The sequence below is a fragment of the Eptesicus fuscus genome, chromosome 12, assembly GCF_027574615.1.
Source record: "Eptesicus fuscus isolate TK198812 chromosome 12, DD_ASM_mEF_20220401, whole genome shotgun sequence".
NCBI classification, from domain to species: domain Eukaryota; kingdom Metazoa; phylum Chordata; class Mammalia; order Chiroptera; family Vespertilionidae; genus Eptesicus; species Eptesicus fuscus.
In genome coordinates, this window is record NC_072484.1 from 50473676 (window position 1) to 50493230 (window position 19555).

At 44.4% G+C, this 19555-nt stretch overlaps 2 protein-coding genes across 2 annotated transcripts in view; one reads left to right on the forward strand and one right to left on the reverse strand.

Annotated features, from left to right (window-relative positions):
- Window positions 1-8421, reverse strand: part of FBXO15 (F-box protein 15) — a 43367-nt gene extending 34946 nt beyond the window's left edge. The window contains exons 1-2 of the mRNA XM_008160496.3: window positions 8315-8421; window positions 917-1027 (exon numbers count right to left, since the gene is read on the reverse strand). Coding sequence (XP_008158718.1) covers window positions 917-1027; window positions 8315-8421 — 218 coding nt within the window. The remainder of the gene's footprint in view (window positions 1-916; window positions 1028-8314) is intronic.
- A 648-nt stretch (window positions 8422-9069) lies between these two features.
- On the forward strand, window positions 9070-13393 carry TIMM21 (translocase of inner mitochondrial membrane 21). Its single transcript, XM_008160486.3, has 6 exons — window positions 9070-9661; window positions 10846-10908; window positions 11006-11103; window positions 12618-12691; window positions 12779-12884; window positions 12981-13393. Exons 1-6 carry the CDS (start codon window positions 9367-9369, stop codon window positions 13074-13076), a joined length of 732 nt encoding a protein of 243 aa, XP_008158708.2. The 5' UTR covers window positions 9070-9366; the 3' UTR covers window positions 13077-13393.
- The last annotated feature ends 6162 nt before the right edge of the window (window positions 13394-19555 follow it).

The following is a 19555-nucleotide window of genomic DNA, read 5'->3' on the forward strand; positions in this document are numbered from 1 at the left end:
ATTTAAAAAAAAAAAAAAAAGGTTCCACAGATCTCATTGCTGAGGCCACAGTATAGAATCCTGCTGTGGCAAAATAGGTTCCCAAAATCTTGAAAGCTAAAAAACTCAGAGACTTCCTGAACATTTAGAGCAGGGGTACGGAACCTTTTTTCTGCCAAGGCACATTTGGATATTTATTTATTTATTTATTAATACATTTTTATTGATTTCAGAAAGGAAGGGAGAGGGAGGGAAAGAGAAACATCATCAATGAGAAAGAATCATGGATTGGCTGCCTCCTGCACGCCCCCTAATGGGGATCAAGCCTGCGACCCAGCATTTGCCCTTGACCGGAATCAAACCCGGGACTCTTCGGTCCGCAGGCTGACACTCTATCCACTGAGCCAAACCGGCCAGGGCTGGATATTTATAACATCATTTGCAAATTTATCAAAATTATCAACTTAAAAATTACCCTGCTATATTTGGTCAAACATTCAATTAACTCACTCCTAATGCCTTGGCAGGGCCAGACCAAATGATTTCGTGGGCCTTATACGATCCTCAGGCCAAACATTCCCCACCCGTGCGTTAGAGGATGACACTTTAATCTTCTTCTTTTTCAAGGGTCTGTATCAATTGGAAAGTGAATAATTTTAAAGAACAGGCTTCCTTTTCAGAAGTTCCGAAAATGTTTTTAAAAGGAAAATTAAATCAACTTATCACTTTTGGAAGTTTAGTTTTATAAAACTAGTCTAATAATGGTGGTGGAGACAGGCTGCTGACTCATATCAAACTCTCCGGGTTATAGATTCTTCCTACACAGTTCTATTGTTAGAGAGCTCAAAATAACAGCTTGGTGTGTGCAGCTTATAACTTGCTCTAATAACTCCATCCCGACAGCCTCCCAAAAAAGTGGCAGACTCCTCCTCCTCACCTGTCCAGAAGCACAGGGCAGTGAGGGGAGGCCCTCCTGCGGTGCCTCTCGCACGGGGCATGCTGCCTCAGAGGGGTACTGGCTGCAGAGGACTGGACACCTGGCCCCTTCCTGAAAGTAAACATGGAAAATTCAAATCACTACAATGCAAAGTGAACTGCCCATTTCCCACAACAGCATTTTAACGGATTCTTAAACTCCAAAGATTACTGTGAAACTTCATCTCTGCAAAGAAAGGGGCGGGAAGGGGGGTGCGGGGGGTGGGGGGGCAGCCTTGAAGACAACCTGAGTCCTGAGTCAGGAGCCTGAAAACTGGATTTAGTCTGATGGGTCCTAAAACTAACATCTCACACTCACTCTCCTTACAGGCTGCCAGCGGCAAAGAGGTTCTATAAAATGTACTCAGTGGAGATAAAAAGGAAAAAGATAAAATGTACTAGCTGTCCAATTTCAATAATACAACAACAGAACCTGATAAAGGAAAAGAACATTAGATTTGTGCCCCAGACCCGCCAACACCAACACATGCCACAGCTTCGCTGGCCTGTGAGGGGCGATGACCGGTTCCCTCTCCAGCTTTGGCAGTCACGGCCGCAGGCAGAAGCACCACACACTCACCCACAAATGTTTTCACACTTTAACCCCTCACATGCAATGGAATATACTTTCATTGTCCATTTTTTTATTATTTTAGTGGTAAGTAAAATAATAGTGAACTTTACCATCAATGGCTTTTAAGATTTGATGAAGTAGGGTACAATATTAAGCAATTAAGTCCTTTTCAGAAGTTCCCAAAAGGTTTTTTTTTTTTATTAAAATCAGTCCTCAAAAGCAGTGGTACTCAGTGGCAGCTGGGCAGGGATCTGAAAAGCCCAGAAAGTCTCTGAGCCCACGGCCTCCTGTTTCTAGGCAGCAGCTGGCAGAGGCCGCTCCCTGCGAATAGGCTGTTTCTCTTGGAGAGATTTGGAAGCAGCTGCTTTACCACATGCACACCAGCTACTGACTCACCCCGGCCCAGCCTGCTCATTAGGAAAGGACGGAGGCCTGGAGCGTACTTACCCGTACGCTCAGTTCATCCGCATCATCACTCTGAGTCTGTACTTTGTTCACCAGCTGACCAACAGCTTAACCAACGTCAGTTCTTTCCACCAAGCAGGTTGCCTGGATATATTTGGACTATCGTTCAAAGAGGACATGGGCAATAATTGGGGGCAAAATGAGGGATCACAAGAACTTGGAAAGAAGGTTGACAATGTCTGTGGAAGCTGAAGAATGGAATCCACATGGACAGGTGTGAACAGAGTAAGGCCTCAACCCCCAGCACAAGCAGCACTTAGGAAGCATGGGGAGGGCATCGCCCAGGGACTCAGCATAGCCTGATGCTGAATGTGGAGACAACACACGAGATGTACACATGTCAGCAAGCACACAGATCACCTGGCCTTGCCTGTGTGCTTCTGAGCAGCACCTAGCAAGTCCTCAGTAAACATTAGCTATCATCTACATGCTGGCATCCAATTCAAGAGAGGTGGAATACCCGCCAGAATCCTTTCCAGATCCCGGAGGGTAACAAATTCACCAAGGGAAAAAATGCTGACTACCCTGCCTCTCCATTCCAGCTCCAGCGAAAATCGTTCCATGTGCCTTTGTCCTATGACTCTTAACCAGTGTGCGCAGGGGAAACAGGAAGCAATTAGGCTGATGCAGTGGTTCTTCACCTGTGCTCTGCAGAACAGGAAGCAGAGGGACAGAAGGCAGGGAGATGCTAATCTGGAAAGTTTAGCAATGCCGCTCCACCTTTAATCAGAGAATTCCACCTGTGCCATATATTTTTGTACTTCTGCTGAAAATTTTGTTTAAGCCAAGATTTCCACAGCAGAAAAGTTTCAACTCCACTGCCCTGGCTCTAACCCAGTAGTCAGATGTAAAATACAATTTTCTAACTGTATTAGAAAATTCATGCACCGGAGGGTGGGTCCCTCAGCCCGGCCTGCCCCCTCTCACAGTCCGGGAGCCCTCAGGGGTGGGAGGCAACCTGGCGATCAGGGGAAGGTGACACCCTCATCACACTTCTGCTGCTGCCACTGCCAGCAGCGCAAGCCTCGACCAGCCCTGGTTACCTGAGCCTTGGGCGGCCCTGGGCGGCTGGGCAGCCGCCATCCAAGGCTTGCCTGTGCCTCAGGCATCGGCTGGGCAACCACCATCCAAGGCTTCCCTGCGCCTCGGGCCCGCCCTGAGCAGCTGGGGCGTTGAAGGCGGGACCAGCCACACCACGCACCTGCCACCCCCACAGCAAGGCTGAAAGGATTGGGATACTCCGGCGGGGCCTAGGGGAGTGGGTGCCGCCATCTTTGTGATGGTATGACAGTCAATTTGTATATTCCCTCTTTATTAGATAGGATTAGTTTCCTAAGGCTGCCTTAACAAAGGACCTCAAACTAGGTGGCTTAAAACAACAGAAATATATTGTCTCCCAGTCCTAGAGACCAAAAGTCCAAAGTCAAGGTGTTGGGAGGGCATGCTCCCTCCAAAGGTCCTAGGGAAGAACCCTTCCTGGCCTCTTCCAGCTTCTGGTGGTTCCCTTGGCCTGTGTCAACATTACTCCAATTCTGCTCCACCTGTACATGGCCATCTTCCGTGTGTGTGTGTGTGTGTGTGTGTGTGTGTGTGTTTTCTCACGTACCTTCTTACAAGGACATCACACATATTTGATTTAGGACCTATTGTCATCCAGCATGACCTCATCTTAATTAATTATGTCTGTAAAGACCCTCATATAAAATAAAGTCACATTTGAGGCTCTGGGTGGGCAAAATTTGGGGGGTGGGGCACATTATTCAACACAATATACAATTTTTTAAACTATACACTTTTTAAAATTTTTTAATTTAAGTAGTTAGTATATAATATTAGTTTCAGGTGTGATATGACATTTCTATGCCTTACAGTGTGATCATCCACCAACTCTAGTAATCACCTGTCACTATGCAAACTGATCACAATAATACCCTTTCCTTTTTTCACTCATCCCCTCACCCCCTTCCTTCTGCTAACCACCACTTTGGTTTCTCTTGAGTCTTTTTTTGTTTTGTTCATTTGTTTTCTTAGATTCCACATATAAGTGCAACATTATGGTACATTTTTAAATGATTGAAAGCATTTCTTAAGTGATTTACTATTCTTCAAAGTTCTACGTTGACCTGTATCACATATTCAAAGATAAAATACTTTCAGTCAACAAAAGTTTCTGACACCCAAGTTTCAAGTGAGAAGAACCTCTGTTGCTCCTCCGTCAAATAACACCATCTCTCAGGAGTTCCCCGCCAATGACCCATGGATCCTGCAGTGCGAAGGTGTGCCATAAAGTCTGTACACACACGCTATACGAAGACTGAGGAATGTCTCTCATTAGATTTTTTTAAAATTTTTTACTTAATATTTCTGTGGTTAATAAAAAATTAAATGTATTTAAAAGCATTAATAAATTGATAACAGCTTCCTGTCATTACAGATTTCTTCATTCAAAAGATGCCAAAAGAAATAAAAACTATTCCCCTAGGCCCGTGGTCGGCAAACTGAGGCTCGCGAGCCACATGCGGCTCTTTGGCCCCTTGAGTGTGGCTCTTCCACAAAATACCATGGCCTGGGTGAGTCTATTTTGAAGAAGTGGTGTTAGAAGAAGTTTAAGTTTAAAAAATTTGGCTCTCAAAAGAAATTTCAATCGTTGTACTGTTGATATTTGGCTCTGATGACTAATGAGTTTGCCGACCACTACCCTAGGCCTTTCCAAGGGAACTAGAGAAAAGTAAATTAATATGATGTATTGATCCATTTCAACCTAGAGAATTAGCAAAGACCAAATATATGATGAGGGCTGGCTATGGCAGATAAGTAGGCATGCTCACTCAGGGCCTGGAGAAGAAACTGGTGGACACAGTGAGGAAAGCCAAATCTGGAAGTGTCTGTTAAGACCATTAATGGCACACACACTTTTTAAGACAGGAATTTCATTTCTAGAAATATAGCCTAAGGCGAAACAATGTGCCCTATGACTTCACTCAAGAACGTCCATCTCAAAGTTGACTGCTGGGGAAAAATACAAGGGTTGGTTAAACTGCATGGCCTCCGTACAAGGAGCAATGTTCAGTCAGCGAAAGGGTACGTTTCCAACACAGGTGAAAGCCTGTGAGACAGAAACAAGTTCATGATGTCCTTCCAAGTGTCCTCTCGCTCCCTCACCTCCTTCAGGCATCTCACTGAAAACTTCAGCCAAGCTCTAAAACTCCAACCCATCCCTACACACGCACACTACACACACACACACACACACACACACACACACACACACACACTACACACACTCATACTCATACACACTCACACACATACCACACATACACACACTTACAATTACTTACATATACACATACACTCACACTCACACACACAAACACAAAAACACTTTATGGCCCTTCCCTACTCTTCTCCTTAGCACATATCACCATCCAACACTATACATTTTATTTATCTCCTTGTTTACGATCCCTAGAAGGTGAGCTCCATATTGGCAAGGTATTCTGTGTGAGTTTTATTCATGCTGATTCTTCAGCACCCACAACATGACCTGCATGCAGAAGGCATTCAATAACTGTGTGCTTAATTAAGAACATATCAACTGAAAATGCATGTTATAAGTATAAATTATATATAATATTATTTTTTTATTTCTCTCTTAAGAGAAAAGGTGAACACACAAAGAAAAGAGGTCTGGAAGGAAAAACAACAGGTGTTAGCCAGTAATATCTGATTCACAGGATTACAAAGTTACAAAGTTTTTTGGTGATGGTTGCTTTTAAATGGGGGCTGGAGGATTGTAAGGACAGAACTCAATGTACTTTCTAACATTTCTTAATATATTGAGTGTGTAATAAATTGTGGGGTTTTTTGTTGTTTTGATTTCAAATTTGAGACACACACACACAAGCAGTTATGGAATCCGTCTCATAGCACAACCCTTCATGCTGGGGCAGTGGTTCTCAAAACCTTTAACAGCATCCTGGGTACCCGGTCCCCAAGATCTAGGGCAGTGGTCGGCAAACTTATTAGTCAACAGAGCCAAATATCAACAGTACAATGATTGAAATTTGAGAGCCAAATTTTTTAAACTTAAACTTCTTCTAACACCACTTCTTCAAAATAGACTCACCCAGGCCGTGGTATTTTGTGGAAGAGCCACACTCAAGGGGCCAAAGAGCCGCATGTGGCTCGTGAGCCGCAGTTTGCTGACCACGGATCTAAGGGCATAGCTTGCAGACAGCTCAAAACTTCTTTGAAGTCTCTTATTTGATCTTAAAAATTAATGCAAATGTTGTATTCAAGTAGATAACATATCTGTGTGTGTCTTGTTATAAAAATGGATTATACTATTTACCAGTTAAATTATTTAACACTTCCCCCCAAAGCTGCTGCATTTATTTTACATGTAGGGAAGACACTCCATGTGTTCCCCTACCCACTGGCACTTATCCACTTGAAAGTACAGCCTATTTCTTGATGTTTTCCCACAATTAAAACAGATCTCATAAGTCCCTCATTTCACAAATTAGAAAACTAAGGCATTAACTAGGCAATCACAGTGACTTGTTTGAGATACAAGCTAGAGGCCCAGAGCACTATATATAAAGACTATCTTCTCTTTTTTCCCTAAAGTGAATTTCAGATTATTTACAACCTCTAGAAATTATAATTTCATTAAATCAAACTAGGGAAATTCAAGGTCCTATAAGTTAAATTGGTCAAGAAACTCATCAATTAAAACAACTATTTTAAATAAATAAATAAAACATCGTGGGGGGAGGAACTAATTTTAGTAATAGTGGCAAAATGATTTAAAGTTCAAGCTCCCTATTTAAATCCCAGCCTTTCTCTCCTACTTCCAAGAATTTTTGCAAGCATTGTCACCATGACATTTGTCTCAAGGGTTGTGGTGTATCTACCATTACAGATAGTCACTCAAGAACCAACTATTGCCATAACACTGAGGGACAGGTCCCTGCTTCAGAAACCAGAGAAAGTGAGGTGCTGGAACCCTAGGGTGGACATGGGACATAGTCCTGGAGAATCGGGAAAACAAAACTGACAAGCAGTGGAACCGGTAAGTAACAACCCTTTTTTAATGCTTAAGGGTAGACATCTGGTGTATTAGAAGGCATACATGCACAACTTTTTATATCTGTAAATCAAGAAGACTTAAAAGCAAAAAGATAATTCTCAAGAATGCAAACTGGGGGACCCTTTCCCCCTCCCCACCTGGGAGTCTGTACTTGTTCTTCAATAAATCTCCACCTTTGCTATACCAAAAAAAAAAAAAAAAAAAGAATGCAAACTGTCCTTAGCATTATCCCTACACCTGGTAAACTAACTGGGATGATGGGTACAGAGCTAGGAACGCTCGGGATGGAATGAAAGGGCGTTAATACAGTACCATGATAGCACGTTGATACTTCTGACATACTGGCTGGCTCGTTCGCATTGGGAAAAGAGCCATTACCCCTGGGCGTGAAGATCGGTAAAGCAGCTGCAGCCTCCTGCTCCCTGCCCCTTCCCCATCTCACTCCTCAAAGTTGCCTTTTCTCGGTGTGGAATAGGACCCCCCCCCCTTCAGTTCCTGGGTTCCCCCAAGAGAAATGGAGGGGACGAGTCTTTAGACGCCAGAAGGAGACCACCACAGGCCCCAGCAGGAAAACCAGCAGGATACCGTCAGGACCTGAGCCCTGCGGGCTGACCTCTAGAAGACATCCCCGGTTAGAGACTCAGAGTTGGCCTAGAGTCGGACGAGCAGAAAGTGTTGGAAATGCAAGAAAGTGCTGCACTGGAGGGCGCACTCCGAGACCAACCTGCCAACCGGGGGATCTGCTTAGGGGTCCTGTGTCCTCGAGTATCCAGGAATCGTGGTCGGTACAGAAAATCATAACGTTTCTACTTCTCTTAAGTTATAAAGTCATAAAAAGACGAAAGGCGACTCCTGCTCTCCGAATAAGGACGAACTTTGGGGGCGCGTTGCGGAGCGGTGCCCTTTCAGGACCTGCAGGTGGGCACCTGTGACGTGCACCTGTCTGGGCAGGTGTAGCTCATGCGCGCCGCGAGGCGCTGCTCAGGGGTTGAGGGGCTTACTACGCTCGCAGGACCCACTAACCGACCTAACGGAAAGGGAAGGAAGGTTTCCTGGGGCTCCTCTACTGATACCATGACTTGAGGTGACCCCACGCTCCCAAGTTGAAGTCACTTCCTCCCGCCGTTCTTCCAGACCTTTCCTTAACAGGAGCCGCCAGCGACGCGCCAGAGAGGGACCAAAGAACAGAAATGGGAAGGGGCGGCAGGGAGGGAGGGGACCATCACCTGAACCCGCCGCTCCCTGGGATGGCGCCTAGGCCGCCAAGAGGCAGGCGCAGCGCCTGGACTCCCAGCCAGTGCTGGTGCAGGAGCCGTGCGCGTCCGGTCGCCATGGCGACCTGGCGGTAAAGCGTGGGCGGCGCGAAGTCGCGAAGGTTCTGCGCCGCTCACGCTCAGCCACGCCCACCCGACTCGGGCACGCTCCCCGAGGCGCGCGCGCAGAAGCGTCTTTCCACCCGCTCCCAGAGGATTCTAGAAACTTCTTAGCGCTCGGAGTTTTTAACACCCGTGTTGCAACTGTGGCGGCCTCGTTCCTCCCCACTTTTCGGCTCTAGGGTAGTTCGCGCCACTTCTGTCTCATTTGGGGCGGGCGAAGGGGGATAGGGGAGGGAGAAGATTGAAATTCAGAGGCTACATAATTTTCCCATAAGGGAGGGGAAAGCCACCATCAGACCCGAGGATTTTTCAGTTTACGCAGTCCTCTATAGAGAATCGAGGAGCACACAGTTTGCAAATGCTAATTTGACTTTTGTGCGTTCTAGAACTACTTTGCTCCAACTGCGGCGCGAATCCTGCCAAAACCAATTAAGTGCCGCGCAGGCGTAGGCCATCCGCACAAGGTCGTCTGGGAGACGGCGAGAGTACCGCCTGCTTCTGGCCACTTTGCACTGTGGGAGATGTAGTCTTTGTGTCTTCCCCGCTGCAGCAACTCGGGGAGGAGTGAAGTTTTCAAACTACTATTCCCAGGATTCATAGTGGTTTCCCATGATACTTTGCAAAGGCATGGCGGGCAGAGTGTGAATGTCCACCTGGAAGGTAAGCCAAGCACATTTATTCAAGTAAAAAGAGGACCAAAGAGAAGGGAAGGTGGACAGCAACTTCTTTCGGGAGACCTTTCGTCTTTACGCTGCTGGAGCTAACGTTTTTGTCGTGCACGCAGTGCTGCCTTACCGGCGTGAATGTGTGCACTTGAGCACGCCTCGGGCTGGGCGTGGAGGGGCCAGTGAAGCTTTGCTAGTGCAAGTTATCTTCCCTAAACGGAGCGGGTTTCTGTGAACATGATTTGTTCTTTTCTACGAGCTGCACAGTATACGGAGAAGCTGCACAGGTCCTCGGGGAAGCGCTTGTATTTGCCACACTTTGTACTTAACAAAGCTTGCTTGAAGACTGAGCCCAGTTTGAGATGGGGGCTGCACGAGCACAAAACGGTGCGACCTGGATGTATCCTTGGAGTCACCCCGAGGACCATCTGGACACAGGGACAGGGCCCCCAGAGGGCAAAGGAGGACAGCAGCAAGCAAGTATCTGTGCACAGTCAGAGAGGGGAAACCGCCGTCTCAACAGCACAGAAAGGTAAAGGGAAATCTCCAGTGAGGACCAGACTTTCAACAAACATGACAACAGTTGCCCATACCCTTTTGTAGAAGTTCAGTGCAAAAGCTGGAAAGACAACTCACACAAATTAAAAGGTAGAACCGCTAAACACAGTTTAGCATCAGAGAATATAAGCCTATATAATATTCTCCATAGATTTGAACTCAAATTTGAAAGTTTATTTTGATATAACTTTGTTGAATTATGTCTAGAAAATTTTTCTCAACTTTTAGTTCTGATGTGGAGAGAACTATTTAAAACTTAACCATTGTTTAATACTTTAAAGTAGACAAGTAGATTGTCCAGATGTTATTTCATCCATTTGACTCTGACATTCAATCTTTCCAACATTAGTATTGTAATGTAGGAGGCACACTTCCCCAGTTTCACACAACTGAATATTAACCGCAGATTTCCCTAATCTCGGTTTTCTAATAGCCAGGCCAGTGCTCTTTAGGACAACCATTCACAAGGATTTCGTGAGCTTCCATTTTGTCTATGCTCAGTCCGGAGCATGGTTATTCAATTAAAACTGATGGAAATGTTCTGTATGTGGGCTGCCCCAGTATGGTGGCCACTAGCCACCTGTGGCTGTTGAGCACTTGAAATGTTGCTAGTATGAGGAACTCAATTATTATTTAATTTTAAGTTAAAGTTAGGTTAATTTTTAAATTAAATAGCCCTGTGTGGCATGTTGCTGCTGTATCAGACATCCCAGGCCCAGAATGTCCAGGTTACGTAAACTATATTATCACACAGTGGGAAAGTAACAAATCCTGGGCAAGACTATAATATCCACTGTTACTGTTTGTTGCTCCTTGTCAATAGAGGTGGAAAATAATGCGTTCTCTGGACCACGGTCATCCTCTAGTATCTGTGGATTCTGTAAGAGGAAGACTGGTGAATGACATGGGAATATGATGGGAACCACCACCCTTGTACATTTCAGTCTCTAAGAATAGGACCATCTCTACCATCCCCCTCTCAGATGTGATTTGGTTTACATGTTTTTTGATTGGTTCTGATTCACGGACATTTGAGAACAGCTGCTTCAGAACACAGACCCATTCATTAGGTCCGAAGTCCACACCTCACCTAGAAATACTGAAGGTTCCTGCTTGTGTCTGGCACACGTGTGACTCAGTGCTTTTTTCTCTTTGCAGTTAAAGAAGCTGGAAGAGATTTTACCTATTTAATAGTGGTGATTATTGGAATCAGCATTACAGGTTGAAAACACAGCAAGTATAAAACCCCGAATATCTGTTTCACTTACTAATTGTATCGCCCTGGCTTTGCTTGATCATCTTTTTCTGTGACTTTCAGGCGGCCTGTTTTATGTGATTTTCAAAGAACTTTTTTCTTCATCCAGTCCTAATAAGATATATGGGAAAGCCTTAGAAAAGTGCAGATCACATCCTGAGGTGAGTCCGCAAGGTAGAGTTACACAAACTCTGATAATAGGAAGAGAGAGTAGGCAGAACTCACATACTGGTTCTAAGAATAGTGAAATTTATATAATAATAATGTTTGAGTTGTTTATGCTTTTAGCTCTTTATTCTATATTTGCACCCAAACATCCATGGGCAGTGTTTTCATCTTAATTATATAAGACAAAGTCATTTCACTAGTTATCATAGATAATAAATGCTTAGAATATACCAGAGTCTGAAACAGCTACACAGTTCTTAAGTGTCTCTCACATCATTCCTTTTTATAAGACTATTATGTGACTCCATGATCACAGTAGTAATTCTTATTGAGAGCATAGTATGAGCTAAGGACTGTGCTTAGCATTTCAGTGCATTGTCCTTATCAAATCGCACATAAACCATTGTGTCGAGTTCTGCTATTATCCCATTTGCAGAAGGGGAAACTGACAGAGAGATGGAAATAAATAGGAGTAGCATAATAAAATGTTAGGATGCATCTCTAAAAAGATGTCATTCACAAACTCAGCCTTTCCTAGATCTTCAGCCTTTTGAGCAAAACAAAATACAGAGAATAAACAGAGTAGGATAGTATGAAGTCATAACTTAATTTGCTGCCTACAAGAGCTCTACAGATAATTAAATTTCAATGGTCAGTGCTGCCAGCATTTGTAAAGGTCCTGTTCTTTCCCAGGCACTGTGCCTGGCTGAAGACTAGAAAACTCATGTTTGGTCCTGATGTGTTTACTAGTATTACCTTGTTTGAACAGTTGTGCCATTCGTTTCAGCTCCACAGTTCTTAAATTTATTTCTCATCTTACACTTTATTTCTTTTTACTTTTGCAAGAAAAATGTGATGCTGAAGATGCCCAACACAAAATAAGACAAATTTTATAGACTTGAGGCAACATTTGTTTTAGTTTGATACCATTTTTTTAAGGTCCCAAAGTGTTTGCATTTTAAATTCAATAAAAATTATATTTCTATTTCATTGCCATTAGTAATTGATTCACACCTATAGATCTGGTTTGTTTTAAATAGGTCGTTATTAAATGTTTAATGTTCATTAAATTTTGAAATACATGAGTTTTTTTCCCACTGGGCTTAATGACTTAAAAAAACATTTTGTCTCATAGCTTTTAGTATTAGACCCCATTAGATAAATATCACTACCAATGTTCAGGCATTTAAATATAGGAGCACTGGTGGTGCTTCTGTTTGTGAAGAGTGGGAATAGCTTCACTTCACCAGTGCAGTTCTAAAACTGCAAGCAGCACCATAAAGTTACCTGGATCAGTCTCTGCACAGGAAATATTTAAGTTAGTTATGGGGTGATTTTTGCATGATAACTTGTCTTTTTTCATTATTGGAGTTGTCATTTTGAAAGGGTCCTAGGCTTACTGATTTTTTTTCCAAAAATAAATCACTTGGTTTGTCAAAATATTTTCCTAAGAAAATTAAAAAAAAAAACACAAAACACTAAATAAAACATTGTCTTTATTCTGCAGGTAATAAGTGTCTTTGGTGAGCCTGTTAAAGGATATGGGGAGATGACAAGACGTGGTCGAAGGCAGCACGTCAGGTACTGCACCTGGCTTGCATTTGGAAGGCTCGGGATTGTTTTTAAATGAAAGGGATTTAGGTCTTTGTTCTTTCCTTTTCTTGACAGTTTTATTGAATATGTAAAGGATGGGCTGAAACACGTGCGTGTGAAGTTCTACATCCAGGGTTCCGAGCCTGGAAAGCAGGGTACAGTGCATGCGGAAGTGAAGGAGGTGAGGAGGGGGTAGAGACATGGTCTAAGTGCGTGGTTGTGGAATGCACTGGAAGGAAAAATGCCACCTTGAAATCTTTTTTTTTTTTTTTTTCAGAACCCAGAAAGTGGTGAATATGAATTCCGGTATATATTTGTAGACCTTGAAGCTTATCCTAGAAGAACTATTGTCATTGAAGATAACCGATCCTGAGATATTGAAAGGCTCAGCACCCAGGCCATTTCCTCATGGGTGTTGCATGGTGCAGACTTTCAGCTCTGATCTGCATGGCTCTCCCAGAGTCAGTTTTGAATAGGTCGGGAGAGAGTACAGTTCATCAAAGTGAATGGAACTGGGTAGTTGTTGCATTTAGACTAACTGAATCAGATTTTCCTGTAGAGTAAAAATCTTGAAATAGTGCATATTTTAGGTGATCCTGGGCATCATGTAAATAAGAAAATAGAGTTCATTATTTTGTGCTTTTTTATGTAATATAGCTATATAAAATCTGTGGAATAAAAATTAACATGCCATAACCAGCTACCTTCCATATACTTTGGTATCTGATGAGATAAACATCTGAAAATACTTGAAAACTGTAGGAACCAAATGATAAGTACATTCTCTTCAAAGTGGTCATAGGAAGGTTGTGCACATTGTATGAGTTGTGGTGATCTAGTATATCTCCTATGTTCCCTCCGTGAATCAGGGCCATTGCACACAGTGGGAAAGTGACTGCTCTAAAGTCGAGTGGACTTGCCCAGGTTTTCACCAGCTGTGTGGGCCTGTGCAGGTACCTTAGCCTCTTTCAGACTCACTGGCTGGCTTGTGAGGATAACTGAAAGGTGGTAGGTGCAAATGCCTGGACCATAGAAAGTCCCCGTGAAGTGCCCCAGCCCTTTAGAACCCGCACCGAGACATCACTGCTGGGAGCAGCAGGGAAGTGAGTCACTTAAGTCTGTGTGGAAGCCTGTTTGGATATTGACACCTGTTTTATCTGAAGTAGTTACAGGGCACATATATCTGTATAAAGTTCTCTATGTGCTGGGACACGTCTAAAAATGTCCTTGTCTATGGTAGCTTCAGTTTTGAGGCATCCCCATAATATACTTTTTCCTTCGCCCTCAGAACTATCTGCAGAAATTTCTTATAGGTACTTGAACTTGTAGGATATTTGGGATAGATGAGCCCCTAGGCAAGCAATCACCAGTATTTAGACCATCTCCCTGCTTAGTTTAGCTCATACATCAGTTTAACTGCTTTTTTTATTTTTTTAAATGGTGCCAGCACCCCAGGACAGGGAATCAGAGGTTTTTTTAAATATATGTTTTATTGATTCTTTACAGAGAAGAAAGGAGAGGGATAGAAAGTTAGAAACATAGATCAGCTGCCTCCTGCACACCTCCTACTGGGGATGTGCCCGCAACCAAGGTACAGGCCCTTGACCGGAATCGAACCTGGGACCTTTCAATCTTCAGGCTGATGCTCTATCTACTGAGCCATACAGGTTAGGGCTTAACTACTTGTTTTAAATATTTTCTAATTTTAATTATGAAAAATCTCAAACAATTATAAAGTATAGAAAGTATCACAGCAGACACCTTATCTCCCTGACGTAACACATTTGAATTGTCTGGGTGAACTCCTAATTTGGGCTTTGTCTCAACCATTTTTTCCTTTCCTTTCCAATAGAATGTCCCAATTCAGTACCCTTATCCCTGACTGACATGGCAACATTTAACAGGCTGAGAGGTCTGCTTGCTGTCCTCCACCTTTTCATAGGACCTGCTCAAACCATAGCGTCCCAGAAACCTGGCCTCAGTTGCCTGGCATTTAGCCTACCTCCTAACCCTATTTTTAAGGTTTAGGACAGATTTTTTCCTGTATTCATCTTTCTGTACCTCCCATTTTGTGGTATACCATGCCCCTTTAAAATACGAGCTTATCATTAAGTTACTTTTATAATCAAAATTATTTTTTCAAAAGAAAAAATATCTGTACTCAGGTTCTAAATAATCATGGGACAATGTAATAATGCAATAATTTATATAGCTCTGTTTTCTTCTATAGTTTAATACATCATGTTAAAATTTCTGTTCTTGAAAGAGCTGCTTTAATCAACTAACATCTCCGATTCTGATTCTGGCATCTGTCCACAGGCTTACTCCCATCTTCGAAATCTTTTCTAAAATTGACTACATGCAGTATCCCCTTATGTCATTTATATGAAATAGAAAGTGGTTCCGTCATTTTTCTCCAAGGCTTTTCTTACTTCTTCATCCCCAATCAGGGATCCCTTTTGTCAGAATTAAGTCTGACACATGCTCTCTCTCTCCTTAATAAAGAAATCTTTGGCAAGACAATAGATCTAACTCCCCTGCTCAAGCCAGAAAGAATAAAATCAACATGAAATTATTTAGCATCGCTATGTATGTTCTTCATGGGTGACTATTTGAGAGTTGGTCCAGTCCAAAAATGTAGGACTGTCCATAAAATAACCCATTTTCCATCTGCTCCTGAGACAGCTCTCATGACATGTCCTGGGGTTTAGACAGTAAATTCATTGTGATCCACTGATGAATTTTGAAATCATACTTAGTTGGTCTCCAAATGAAGAATGTATCTGCTGTGGTCAGGCTCCTCTCATTTTACATGTGCACATTTGTGCATTTGTGTGTGTATTTATGTTTCCATTTTGTGGCAGACAATATTGGTGCCCATGCATATGCCCTCTCTCACCAATTTATTGTTATCTTGTATTAACTACCAGCACCTGTAGATGTTAGCAAGCCACAGGTATGGTTCCAAGCACCTCCCCAGCTTCTGCCATCTGGAAACTATGCATTTTCTATGGCTGCCATAACAAATGGCCACACACTTAATGACTTAACCCAAATGTATTATTGCTCAATTCTGTGAGTAATTGGTCCAACATGGGTCTCACTTGGCTAAAATCAGAGTTAGCAGGGCTCTGATCCTTTCTTTAGTCTCTCGGGAGGATCTGTTTTCTTGGTCATTGGGTTTTAGGCAAATTCAGTTCTTTGCAGTTGTAGGAACAAGGGCTCTATGTGGGGCCGTTCTCAGTTTCTAGGGGCCACTGCCATTCCTGGGTTCTTGGTCCCTTCCTCCACCTTCAAAGCCAACAACAATGGGTGGGCAAGTCCCTCTCACACTTTGAATCTCTGCCTTCCTGGGTCAGACCCAGCCAGGGATGAGTCTCCACTATAAGGAGTCACATGAGGTAAGTGATGAACTTTGCCAAGTGTTGGCACCTGGTAAAGTCACAGTATCTGGCTTGAAACCCAGGGATTTCAGCTACCTAGACTGGGTGGACTCTAACACACTGCTTTCCTAACAAAATTCATTTGGGGAGAAGAGAAAACTGCCTTGCCAGGCCGCACTGGAGACTGAGATGAAAAGAAAAATCAGTACTACTGATCCTATCTTTACCTAAAATGTTAGTATGTTGTTTATCATAGTATTAATTTTTATTTAAAAAAATATTTCTTAACTATTCTATTTATCTCAATTACTGTTTCGGGCACCCTCCCCCAGGGTGCTGAGAGAGAAGAGCACGTTGTCTTTACTTGAATCTGGGAGCGCAAACCACACTCCCAGATCCAGACTCACAAGCTGCTTAAAGCAATAAAATGAGTCCATAGTTCAGAAATGGCCCCCAAAACTGTTTATAATTCTCTGAAACGTGCAGAGTAATAAGTCAGAAGAGCGAGCTCTGGATTCTGTTTTTGCAGCACCGAAGGTTTGGGGGTCTTGGTTTTTGCTGCCTGAAACAAGTGTCTTTTGCCATTTCTCTGTCCCTCTCCAAACTCTTCACTCTGCTCAGCAGATGGTTCTCAGGCTCTCAGGCAGAGCAGCCATCTTGAGAGAATCTCGGTGTTTCTAACCTAAAACTAATGCTTTAATCCCTTGGGGCCACTAGGGGGCCACTGATACCTACTGTAATGAATGTCAGATTCATGGAATTTCCTAAATTGGTAATTAATTGCTCTATAGAGGAATTCTTTTAAGACAACTGTTTCTTTAGGATAGCTTTTATTAAATATATCTGTTTCTTTAGTATCCATATTATATGTTATACTTTAAATTACAAGATCCCTGGTAAGTGAAATTAAAACTAAGTTATTTACATAGCTTCCCTGTGTTCAACAAATATTTATATATTGCAGCCTAGACTTCTGTAACAGTCTGTGCTAGTCACAGACTGGAGAAAGACTCCATCCTTATCCTCAAATATAGACTAATTAGTGAGATAAATAATTATACAATACTAGAGGCCCAGTGCACAAAATTTGTGCATGAGTAGGGTCCCTAGCCGCCCGGCCCATCCTCCACGCCCCTGCCCAGCCCCTCCCACTGGCCCCTGGTTGTCTGCCTCCTCTGTCTGCCAGCAGCCCTGCTCCTGCCGCCACCATTCCCTCCCTCGTGCTGATGGCACCGGACCTGCTTGCACCCGCTGACAGCATGGAGCAATTGGGGCTGGTGCCAGCAGCGGGTACAAGTGGGGGCTACTTCCCCGATCGCCCCTCAGGAGCAGGGGGAGGTGGAGAAGCCCTGAGGGGCAATCAGGGCTGGTGCCAGCAGCAGGTGTGAGCACCAGGCGGGACCGTGGCACACGGGAGCAAAGAATTTTCAGTAACCACCAGAAGCTCGCCCTGATGACAGCCACCAGCACCCCGCCTTGGTCTGCGCCCCCCCCCCCCACCTGCTCCACCAGCCCACGCCCACCATGTTCTGCACTCTGCTGCCTGCTGCTGAGGCCTGCCATGTTCTGCACATCATAGCAAGCGGTTGAGCAGCCTTAGCATGTCATTAGCATATTACCCTTCGATTGGTTGTTCAGTTGTTCTGCCATTCAGTCTATTTGCATATTGCCTTTTTATTATATAGGATTGGAGGGTGAGGGTCAGAGTAGACCTCTGCACAGGAAAAGGTAGGGCTGGTGAGATGTCATTAGTAAACCTAAAGTGACTTACTAAGCACCATCATGATGTTTTAAATAAGAAACAACTTTTTATAAGCTTTTAAAAGGTATTTTCAATTTTAGAAAAGGTAAAAACAAAAGCTATTTTCTCTAGAAACCTGGTCGGGGACTATCCCTGCCCTCCCCTCACGATGAGCAGCCAGTGCAGTGTGAGCAGGCATGGCTGCTATTGTCCCACTGGGTGAAGTGGGATATGTCCTCTCCTATTTTACACACAGGAGCTGAAGGTGTCAGTCCTCCAACCAACAAGGGCAGAGTGTGAGCCCTGAAATTCCTGCCAGTGCAAAGGTCTGAACACCACCCTTTGTCCCACTTCCCTCTGGCTCAGGCTCGGGCAGCTCATATCAGAGAGCAGTCGAGGGACTCCTGGAGGCCTTGGTTCAGCCCCTCCCTACTAGCTCCCAGGGCTGTAAACTGGGGGTACAAGTCAACTGGATATAGAGTCCAACTTGGAAAACAGGTGCTGGACAGCCATCTACTTCTTGTTCTCAGCAGCCACAGGCTGAGGCATCAGGCTCAATGGGGCTACCCCACCACTCCAACTCCTGACCCGGGCCATCGGGGAATCACTGGCCGAGGGAGAGAAGGGCCAGCCAGGCCCAGGAGGGTGACAGCAGGCAGCATGCTCAGGAATGCTGGGGAATAGGGCAGATACATCCATCCAGAGTGTTCAGACTCTTGAAGGGTGGAAGCTGCTAAGCTTCCAGGCAGGAAGGGCCCCTGGTCAGAATAGGGCTGTTGATGGAACTCAGAGCCAAAGAGGATGACCAGATAGAGAGAAGAAACAGTGAATGTGGGCACCCCAGAAGGGAGGCTGCCTGGATGACAGCCAGGGTGATCTTAGGGCACTAAGTGCTGACGCCTAAACCCTGGGGTCCTGGGGTCCTGGGTCCCCCAGACATTTGAGCAGAGCAGCTTTAGTGCTCAGATAACAGAAGTTGGCACAGACACAGGGACACCTTCCACCCCCATTGAACACAATTGAACCAATACAGCTGTGGTGCACGGAGACCACAGAGAACAGGAGGTGGCCCAGATGGCCCAGGTGGCTCATCTGGGAAAGCTGACCCAGCCACAGCGGAGTGACTGCCTGGCAGGAAGTGGCTTCTGTGCTGGAGACACAGGTGACATTTGGCCAACAGACCCTGCCAGGAGGGAAAGAGCCAGAAAGGAAGTCAACAGTGGGCTCCCATGACATATCCCAGACTTTCTGAGACCACAGGTTCCCACCAGGGCCTGCAGATACAATTACAGGTGCTGTGATGGGAGCTGGAGGGCCTATATTAGAGGGGTATGAGGACAGGAAGATGCTGTAGGGAGGTTTCTCTGGCCACACTGTAATGGATGAACTGAAACTATGAGCTCCTCAAAGGGGAGATACACATATTTTCATTTTGGTCCCCTTTGACACTTCCTGTAGTTGGCACTGGGCTGTGCAAAGGGGAGGAAGGGTGCTGTCCTTCAGATGAGGTCGGGCAGGAGACTGGGTAGGACACAGTGGCAAAGGTCCAGGTGAGACGCTGGGTCAGCAGGGGCTGAGCTAGAGCCACAGAGCAGAGATCTGCCACCAAGACTAGACATGCTGGAAAGTAAAATCAATAGGACTTGGTTTCTGAATGACCTGGATGCTGGAGGTAAAAGTCGATTTGAAAATGTGGGCGAGGTTTTGAACTTGAAGGACAAGAGACAA

Bases quoted from the DNA above. Each gene is read 5' to 3' on its own strand.
- TIMM21 (XM_008160486.3), top strand. From the start codon at position 9,367: ATGATTTGTTCTTTTCTACGAGCTGCACAGTATACGGAGAAGCTGCAC. The intron at 9,662-10,845 runs GTAAAGGGAAAT...TTCTCTTTGCAG, and splicing joins CGTCTCAACAGCACAGAAAG to TTAAAGAAGCTGGAAGAGAT. The intron at 12,885-12,980 runs GTGAGGAGGGGG...TTTTTTTTTCAG, and splicing joins TGCATGCGGAAGTGAAGGAG to AACCCAGAAAGTGGTGAATA.